At 49.9% G+C, this 10,000-nt stretch overlaps 1 protein-coding gene across 6 annotated transcripts in view; it reads left to right on the forward strand.

Annotated features, from left to right (window-relative positions):
- Positions 1 to 10,000, forward strand: part of LOC135089167 (uncharacterized) — a 203,134-nt gene that overhangs the window by 13,853 nt on the left and 179,281 nt on the right. For all 6 annotated transcript variants that reach the window (XM_063984470.1, XM_063984509.1, XM_063984491.1 and 3 more), the window contains exon 2: positions 5,502 to 10,000. This exon is cut by the window's right edge and continues 698 nt beyond it. In XM_063984470.1, the coding sequence (XP_063840540.1) occupies positions 6,317 to 10,000 (3,684 nt within the window). In that variant the 5' untranslated portion in view covers positions 5,502 to 6,316. The remainder of the gene's footprint in view (positions 1 to 5,501) is intronic.

Raw genomic sequence — 10,000 nt, forward strand, 5'->3', positions numbered from 1 at the left:
TGGGGGAGAGGGTAGTGGTGGTTGTGGGAGGAAGGGGGAAAGGGGGGAATGGAACTGGTACCTGGATGGAGGATGTGGGGAGGGTAAGGGGTTTGCGTGGGTGTGGGTGTGAGTGGGGATGGGAAGGGAGGGGGTAGATAGGTGTGGGAGAGTATGGGGAGGGGGGAGAGGTGGGTGTTGGAGGGTATGGGGAGGGTGGTGGGGAATATGGTTATGTGCGGGAGGGGGAGGGGGAGATGAGGGCAGTGATGTAAGAATGGGAGAAAAGAGGCTGATAGTGATAGTTACCACCATCACCACCATCACCACTATCAGTACCACCACCACCACCACCATCACTACCACCACTACCAGTAATGAGGCAAAAAAAAAAAAAAATACTGTAAACATTTCAATGGTATAATTCCAGTTTGCTTTGGCTGCAGTAAACTTTCTATATTTACAAACTGTTGCACCACCACCACCACCACCACCACCACCACCACCCACACTAACAAACAACCCATCACGTCACCCGTCACACATATCTATTTCCTGCGTTGACATCACACGCACTTCACTCTTATCTCTCTTTCTCTCTCTTTCATCCCTCCTTTCTCTCCCTAACCCCAACCCAACCCCAGCCCAACCCCAGCCCAGGACACGTGCGGATAAACTATTCAGTGCGGTGGTGAGGGAGCGAAGGAGCTGTGACAGTCGTGGTGGTGGTGGTGAAGGTGGTGGTGGTGGTGGTGATTGGTGGTGTGGTGAGGGATGGAACTTGATTGCCACCTTCAGGAGTGACATGCCCTTGGAAACCCGCCCCTGCAGCAGCCTCAGGGACGGGGAGGGCGAGGAGACAGGCAGGCAGGCAGGCCGGGGCGAGGAGGGGGAGGATGGGGGTGGAGTGTGGCGTGGCGTGGAGTGTGGTGGAAGGGATGGGGAGGATGTGAAGGGGTGGATGTGCTCGAAGCGGACTGCCTGTGGTGGTGGTTGTGGTTTAGTGTGGTGGGTGAGGGGTGAGGAGACGTGTGAAGGGGGAGGGAGGGGGGAGAGGGAGGGAGGGAATAGTGTTGGGGAGGAGAAAGAAAACGTGCAGCATGAAGAGATGACCCATGTATGGTGTCTCAAATTAATTTCATTTAATAAGAAAAAATAAATAAAATAAAATAAAATGCCAATTACTACTTTATCTTCACTCAGCTGTTGCCTATTCATCAATCCATCTGTCATTTACCTAACCTACCTATCCCTCTCTTATCTATCCTTGCCTGTCCTTATCCATCTCGTTAACATAATATCCCTCTCTTATCTATCCTTGCCTGTCCTTATCCATCTCGTTAACATAATGACTTTCACTAAAAAAAAAAAAAAAAAAAAAAAAAAATAGTTAATGCACACGTACTTTCTTCTCCAGCTGCATTTCTCCCCGAGGCTAAGAATGTCATCTGATGTGCAGTCACGTCAATGCACAGTACTTGAGAAATTAGCAAGAGTCAAAACACGCATCTACATATCCTTAAGTAGAGACAGAACCGAGACAACAGCCCCCTCCCCCTCCCACCCCCTCTATCTCTCTGTACGTAGCCCTTGCGTGCCCTCCTGAGCTTCTTTCATTCGTCGTTGGCGGGGAAGTGTTTCGTGGAATGCTGGAGAACCTGTCCCCTTCTCAGATTCCTTCCCAGTGTCTTGTTCGGTGAGAGACTCTGGTGGTGGTGGTGGTGGTGGTGAAGGTGAAGGTGGGGGGAAAGTGGAAGTGAAACAAGTGGGAATGGAGGAGACGAGACAGGAAGGAAAGGAAGGAAGGATACGTGGGTGTTAGGAAGGAACGGCGAAGTTTGAAGGAATAGGAAGTGGATGCAGGAAGAAGAAGAAGGAAGGAAGGTAGGCAGAGGGAAGGTTATGGAACAGGACAAGACATGAGAGAGGAAGAAGGAAGGTGAAGGAAGACTAGGAGGTGAAGGAGGAGGAGGAGGAGGAGGAGGAGGAGGAGGACGGTGGTGGTGGGTGGGTATATGAGAGTGTGGTTGATGTGGATAACGATGTGCTGAAGGAAATGTGAGGTGGATTTAGGTCACGAGGCAAGTCGAGGATGTGGAAGAGGACGCTTTGTTTTGACGTGTTTGGGAGAGGACATGTGGTGGGGGGTGGGGAAGTGGAGGGAGGAAGTGGGGAGAGAGGTGTGGGGGGAGGAAGTGGAGGGAGGTGGATTACTAAACGTTTTGATTGATATATTTCTTATGTGGCGTGGTTAGGAGGAGCAGGAGGACTGTTTTGGGGGTGTAAATGATGTAACCGGGGTGGTGGGGAGGATGGGGCGAGGCTTGGGAGAGGAGAGGGGAGAAGAGATCGAACGTGAAAGCAATCGATAAATGTTACCTCGTGTGCGCCCCTTCCTCTGCCTGTGTGTGTGTGTGTGTGTGTGTGTTGCTTGGGGCGCCTGGAGAAGATTAGGACACGTTCACTAACTCCCTCCCTCCCCTCCCTCCCTCTCTCCCTCCCTCCCTCCCTTCCTTTCCAACACACACACACACACACACACACACACTCACTAGCCCTCCGCCTCTTTCTCTCTCTCTCTCTCTCTCTCTCTCTCTCTCTCTCTCTCTCTCTCTCTCTCTCTCTCTCTCTCTCTCTCTCCTCTCTCTCTCTCTGTCTGTCTCCCCGTCTCAGTTTGTCTCTCTCTGTCTGTCTTTCCACCTGTTTGGCATTTCCTGTTGACCGATTCGCTCTTCCTCCCACCTGCCCTTACGTTCTCTCCTCCTCCTCCTCCTCCTCCTCCTCCTCCTCCATACATCAGTCTTCCCATCCCATCCTCTACACATTCCTCCTTCACACCATTACCAGCTTTTCCATTTACTCCTTTTTCGTCCTCTATCGTCGTCCACACACCTTCTTTTTTATCCTTTTTCAATTTTCCACACGCTTTCCTTCACTGTTCATATAGTTACTGTCTCCGTCACACACACACACACACACACACACACACACACACACACACACACACACACACACACACACATACACACACACACACACACACACACACGCACTATTACCGCTATTAATCTTCTTAACCTACCGAAATATTTTGTACATTTTCTATTATTTTTACACAAACTATCCTTCTTCTTTTTCCTTCACTTCATCTCCCTTAAGCCTCACATCCTTCACCATTCATCTTTTATAAACATCCTCCCTGGCTTCCTTCCTCATCTTCTGCCTTCTTCCTTCACGCAGCCACAAATATTCTCCGTGTTCTCTTTATTTTCATCTTAAACTTACTTTCCCCTTCCTCATCTTCCCTTCCACACGTGTATGTCTCCCTTTCTTATCTATCTCTTGCTTATTTTCTTTAATCCCTTTGCCTTCATCTTCACATAACTCTCTTTTTTCATCGTCTTTCATATACACAAGCACACAAACACACACACACAGTCACATACACATACACAGACACACACAGACACATACACACCAGTATCTTCTTTCTTTCCACTTTCTCCCTTTCTCTTCAGCTTCCTTCACACACCTGTTACTCTCCCTTTTACATCTCCCATCTCTTCCTCTTTACATCACTCTCTACTTCATCCATACACACACAAACACACAAACACACACACACACCAGTATATATATATTTTTTTCCCACTTTCTCCATTTCTTATCCTCCTCCACACACTTATTACTCTCCCTCTTACATCTCCCTTCTCTCCCTCTTTATATTACTATCCTGCATGTTCTGTACACACAAACACACACATAAAGCACACACCAATATATTCTTTCCACTTTCTCCACTCCTCATCTTCCTCCACACACTTATTACTCTACCCTGTGCATCTCCCTTCACGCACCTGCCGCCCTCCGCACCTTTCCTCCCCGCACTAACCTCCCTTTGGACAGGCGATCACTCTCCCTCAAGCGAAAACACGCAACAGAGGGAGAGAGAGGTGAGGAGGAGGAAGAGGAAGGGTTGCAGAGCAGAGCCGAGAGATTGTAAGGAGGAACTATGGGAAGAAGAGGATGGAGGAAGAACTTAAGGAAGAGATGAAGGAGGGGAGGTGGGGAAGGGTAAAGGAAGAGACGACAAGGTGACAGAAGAAGAAGAGGAGGAGGAGGTTAAAGACTGGAAGAAGGAAGAGCGTGTTGATGGAAGAAGTAATAGAGAGAGAGAGAGAGAGAGAGAGAGAGAGAGAGAGAGAGAGAGAGAGAGAGAGAGAGAGAGAGAGAGAGAGAGAGAGAGAGAGAGAGAGGAATGACCGTGTTTCTGGTAAGAGGAGGTGGGAAGGAAGGGGAAGCAATACTGGTGGTGAAGGAGATGAAGGAGAAAAAGTGAGAGATTGATGGTTAGACGGCGGAGAGAGAGAGAGAGAGAGAGAGAGAGAGAGAGAGAGAGAGAGAGAGAGAGAGAGAGAGAGAGAGAGAGAGAGAGAGGAGGGAGGTGAGGAAGGGAAGAGGGAAGAGGAAGAGAGGGAAGGAGGAAAGGTGGTTGGTTCTGTTACCGTTCATGACGAGGAAAGATATTGTGTGGTAATGCAGAGAGAGAGAGAGAGAGAGAGAGAGAGAGAGAGAGAGAGAGAGAGAGAGAGAGCATGACTGGAGGCGATGGACAAGGTCGACCGACGGTGAAGGAAGTGTGATGAACCTTGTGTGTGTGTGTGTGTGTGTGTGTGTGTGTGTGTGTGTGTGTGTGTGTGTGTGTGTGTGTGTGTGTGTGTGTGTGTGTGCTCTGACCTTTCAATAACATTCGTTCTTCACTCAGTTCATCGCTTCTTCCTTTATTCTCTTCCTTCCTTTCTTCCTTCCTTCCTTCCTTCCCATCCCATCCCTTCCCTTCCATTCCCTCTTCTCTCCTTCCCATAATTCCTATTCCCTCTTATTTCCTTCCCTTTTCTGCTTTGTCTCTTCCTTTCTACTCCCCTTCTTCCTCCATCTTCTTCCTCAATCCCATCCTTTCCATTTCTTTCATTCCTTCTTTTCTCTTCCTTACTTCATTTTCTTCCTTCCCAATTTTTTTTCTCTATCCCCGCCTTTCCTTCCTCTCCTCTCCTTTTTACTCCCTTTCTCTCTCCTCTGTACTTTGGTTGATTGGGTGGACGGAGAGAGAGAGAGAGAGAGAGAGAGAGAGAGAGAGAGAGAGAGAGAGAGAGAGAGAGAGAGAGAGAGAGAGAGAGAGAACAGTAGTGAGAACAGGAGAGGAGAGGAACAGGGAAGGAATAGAGATAAGGAGGAGGAGGAGAGGATGGAGGGTGGGGGGAAGAGAGGAATGAAGGGGGGAGTTGAATTGCAAAGTGTGTGTGTGTGTGTGTGTGTGTGTGTGTGTGTTCTTGTATGTATGTGTGGTTGTTTATTTACGTGGCATGTGCTTGTGTATGTTTTGAGAGAGAGAGAGAGAGAGAGAGAGAGAGAGAGAGAGAGAGAGAGAGAGAGAGAGAGAGAGAGAGAGAGAGAGAGAGAGAGAGGGATATTTTTGCCTCCATAACCTTTAAATCATCGATGCATATTTACAAAACCTTCAGGAAGAGAGAGAGAAAAAAAAAAAGAAAAGTAAAGATAGAAAGAAACGATTGGATAAAGACGCACAAATAAGGAAACGAAAAGAAAGAAAACAAGGAAGTCTGAGCGAATCTGTTAGATAGATAATAAGGGACGATATGTGATACCCCCTTCCAAAAAAAAAAAATGATAAAAGAAAAAAACAAAAAACAAAGAAAAACAAGCACATGTGATAATTATCGAGAAAATGAAGAAAATAAGTGAGAATATCTTGGAAATAATGATACAGAAACCATTAAGTATAACTGAAAATAGCTGGAAATATACTTGAAATAATACTACAGAAAACAGAGACTCGTATAGAAAGAAACAATGGATCGTAAAGTGTGAGAAAGAAATGAACTGAAGAAAAAAATATATGAAAAAAAAAAAAACTACTACCACCACCACCACCACCACCAGCAAGAAGACCACGAGACGAGCCACTCCTGCAGTAAACTGACGAAGCAGCTCCCTCCCAAGTGACTGACCTGCTCCTCTGACGCCTCTTCTTTGCATCCCCTTCATTCATATCCCCCCCAGCCCAGCCAACCCAGACCAGCCAGCGAGCGACTCCCGCACAAACGTTCTTCCCCAACAACCCTCCCTATAATCATAATCCACATAAACGTTCTTACCGGTAACGTTTCCACTCCTGAAATGAAAATGTGGATAAACATGGATACTTCTAAGACGTGAGGGAGGCAGAGAAGAAAGGCGGTAGGGTAGGAAAGGTGGATGAGGAGGAGAAGGAGGAGGAGGAGGCGAGACAACAATCCTGGCGACGTGGAGGGTGACAATGACACGCCTCTTGGCCCCAACTCCCGCCACCCATGCCCATACTCACGCTCATACCCACACCCACACAGTGCCCACGGACCGCCCTCATCGCCTGCAGGAGGAGAGGATGGCGAGGGAGAGCGAGGACTGCCTGAGGAGGGAGGAGGACGACGATGAGGAGGAAGAGGAAGGAGGTGAAGTGGAGGAAGAGAAAACCACTCAAATAATGGATCGAAAACAGGTTGAGGGTCTGTCTTTGTCCGCGGAAGAAGAAGAGGAAGAGGAAGAGGAGACAGAGGAGAACGGAGCTGGCGGTGAGGATAAAGAAGACGAAGAGGAGGAAGATGAGGAAGAAAGAAGTGAATTATTAGCAGAGGAGGAGGAGGAGGAGGAGGAGAGAGTAACGCAGATAGTGGAAAGAAAACGGATGTGTGGAGGGACTGTATTATTGGAGGAAGAGAACGAGAAGGTGGAGGAGAATGGACTTGGCGATGAGAAAGAGGAAGACGACGATAAAGAAAATGGTGATGATGAGGAGGAAAGAGAAGAGGAAAGTCATGGAGAAGAGCTGGAGGAAGGAGGAAGCGGTGAGGTGGAGGAGGTGGAGTGGAGCGAGGAGGTCTGCACGAGGTCCCCTGAAGAGAACTACCAAAGAAAATGGATTATTGACGAGCGACAGAAAACCGAAATATTTAAAGGGAAGCTCCTGGAAAGTGACGCGGAAGACCATGAAGGCAGTGGTGGCGGTGGTTGTGTTAGTGAGAGTGAGGACGCGGACGAGGACAGAGGAGGTAAGGCAAAGGAAGATGAAACTGAGGACACGGAGGAGCATGGAGATGGACTGAGTGTTGGTAAGGAAAGTAAAGAAGAAGCTGATGATTCAAAGAACGGAGATGTACCAAGCAATGCGAGTGACGATGAAGAAATTACCGCCATTTTAAAGAACGGAGGTGTGACGTCAGACGCTGAAAAGGATGACACAGAGGAGGACCATAACTACACCATCAGCGAAGACATCACAAATGGTGCTGGGAACCGCAACGAAGTACCAAACTGTACCACAGACGGGGATTCCACTGTAAATGGCACAGTACCTACTTGTGCCGTAAGCGAACATGAGGTGGTAAGTGATGTCAGTGACGAAGGAAAAGCTCCTAACTGTGCCACGAGTGACGATAACATTGTTAATGGTGTTGTGGACTTTGTGACAGCCTCCACCACCAGCAAGGGTAATGAGCACTGCCCTGAAGGTGGCGGGCAAGTTGAACATTTCCCTGGATGTGTTGAGAGTGCCTGTGGTGGTGCCGAGGCTGAGGAGTCTCTCCCTGACAGTACCAGTGCTAGTGAAGCCGTCTGTAGTGCTAGCGAGGAAGACGCCTGTGGTCGGGCCAGTGAGCGGCGCGGCGAGGGAGTGCATAGTGCTGCCGGGGCTGTAGCGGACACTCCTCAGCATGGCAGGGACGCGGCCGCGGGTGATCCCACTGGCGCGGGAAGCTCCCCTGCTGATACCAAAGAAGGTGAATGTGTTCCTGCAAGTGTTATGGAATGTAACAATACCTTTGACGGTCTTACAGAGAGCATTTATGCACCTAACACTGACTTTGACAAAAACACTATAAAACAAATTGGAGATGCACTTGAAAGTAACATAGAAGAAAGGAAAGGTGTTCCTAAAAGTTCCGTAAGAAATTCACACACTTCTGACAGTGACAAAGGCAGTTCAGACAGTACAGGCAGTGCCACAGACAATGGAAGCGCTCCTGACAGCACCAATGACTGTGAAGTTGCCCCTAAAAATGGTAGACACTCTGATCATTCTCTTGAAAGTGCCTGGGATATTAAAGGTGTCCCTGAAGGTGCCAGGGACGTTGAAGGGGTCCCTGAGACAGTTAGGGCTGCTGAAGATCTTCCTCACACTGATGGGGATGATGAAAACTGTCGTGTAAGTGATGGTGATGGTGAATATGCTCCTGAAAGTGGTAGGGACGATGAACATGTCTCTGAAAGTACTAAGAGTGGCACAGAAGTCCCTGGAAGTGAGAGGGACGGTGAAGATGGTCTTGAAGTGGCCACAGACATTAAAGGTGTCCCTGTAGATGCCAGTGATACTAAAGATGTCCCCGAGGATGCAGCAGACAGTGAAGGCATTCCTGAAAATGCGAGGAACATTGATAGTTTACTTGAGAGCACCAGGAACTTTGAACATGTCCCTACGAGTTTCAGAAACATTACAGTTCTGCAAAGCAGCGAGAACACTGGAAATGTACCTGTGTGTGCCACAAACACTGAATGTGTTCTTGGAGGCGACGTGAATACTTACCACGTCCCCGAGAGTGGTAGGGAAAGTGAAGATATTCTTGAAAGTGACACTGATAGTGAAGATGTTCTTCAAGGTGGGAACTCAGAAGATATCCCTGAAAGAATCGTTGAGGCTGAAGACATCCTTGAAAGTGCGAGGGACGGCGAGGATGTTGTCGAAGACTCCCGTAACGGTGATGGTGACAGTGTCACGGATGCTGAGCATGGGACTCAGAGTGCCAGAATTTTTAAAGATGATCCTGAAGGAGCCAATAATGGTGATGTCTCTGGAAACATCAGGGACTTCAGTGTTACCAGAATATCCACGGACCATGAAGACGTCCCTGACGACGTTATGAAAGATGACAATGTCCCTAAAGTGATGATGGACTGTGTGGACGTTCCTCATCATAGTGGTGACAGGGAAGGCACCACTAATGTTAAGAGAGCTAAAGAAGGCGTCAGTATTGGTGAAGTGGTCCATACTGGTGGCGGGAGGAGTGTATCTGATTCCCACGCTCTCCCAAACGGTGAAGACGCACCTGACAATGCCAGGGACAGGAGATGCCGCACACACGACGCCGGACACGAACCTGTCCCCATTTTTGAGCGTGGCGCGCTTCCTGCTAATGAAGGAGGACGCCGCTTAGCCACCCGTGGGGACGTCTGTGTGGCTACAGTGCGACGGGTGGAGGGCGATGCGTGGCCCATCAGGGTAGACACCGAGAGACGGAGAGGCAGTGCAGGTGAGGGGCGCAGGGAGGCAGGGGAAGGATGGATCCCGCGGCGGGCGAGGCACAAGGACCACGTGGAGCAGCAGGTGGCTGACCCCTTAGCTTGTCTGAGGCAGCGGCCCGCGCCCCTGCCTGGCCCCAGATGCACTTGTGGAAATGCCTCGTCTCCCTGGAGGGCGCGTTTCTTCGAGGAGTCCCTGGGGTGCATGGCGTCAGAGCAGCAGCAGGAGGCGGTGTCCCAGAGGCAGCTCCGTGACCTGACCCTTAGCCTGGCGGCGGCAGCTGCGGAAGAGGCGGAGCTGACCTCCCAGGAGCACAAGAGTCTCAGCGACCTGCACGAGGTGAGGAGGCGAGACCACTGTGGCGGAAGCAAGAGGTCCCTCACGTGGGGCGTGAATAGCTCCCCGGGGCGGGCGATTCAGGCACACACTGTGCCTCGCCCCGCCCCTATGCGGGGAGTCTATGTGCCTGGCGGAGGACCGCTGGGATTCGCCCCGCCCCAGACCCTCGCCTTGGCGCCCAGCGACGATGGCTCGAGGATCAGCGCCTCCTGCTACACCCTGTGCGGCCCACCCCGCCCCTCGGGCCACACGGGGAGAAAAGGCGTCCGCTCCTGCATTTTGCCAGAGGGCTCTTTTTTCCCAAACCCGTCGCCTTGCGTCCCTCTGCCA

The sequence above is a fragment of the Scylla paramamosain genome, chromosome 3 (genome assembly GCF_035594125.1).
Source record: "Scylla paramamosain isolate STU-SP2022 chromosome 3, ASM3559412v1, whole genome shotgun sequence".
NCBI lineage: Eukaryota > Metazoa > Arthropoda > Malacostraca > Decapoda > Portunidae > Scylla > Scylla paramamosain.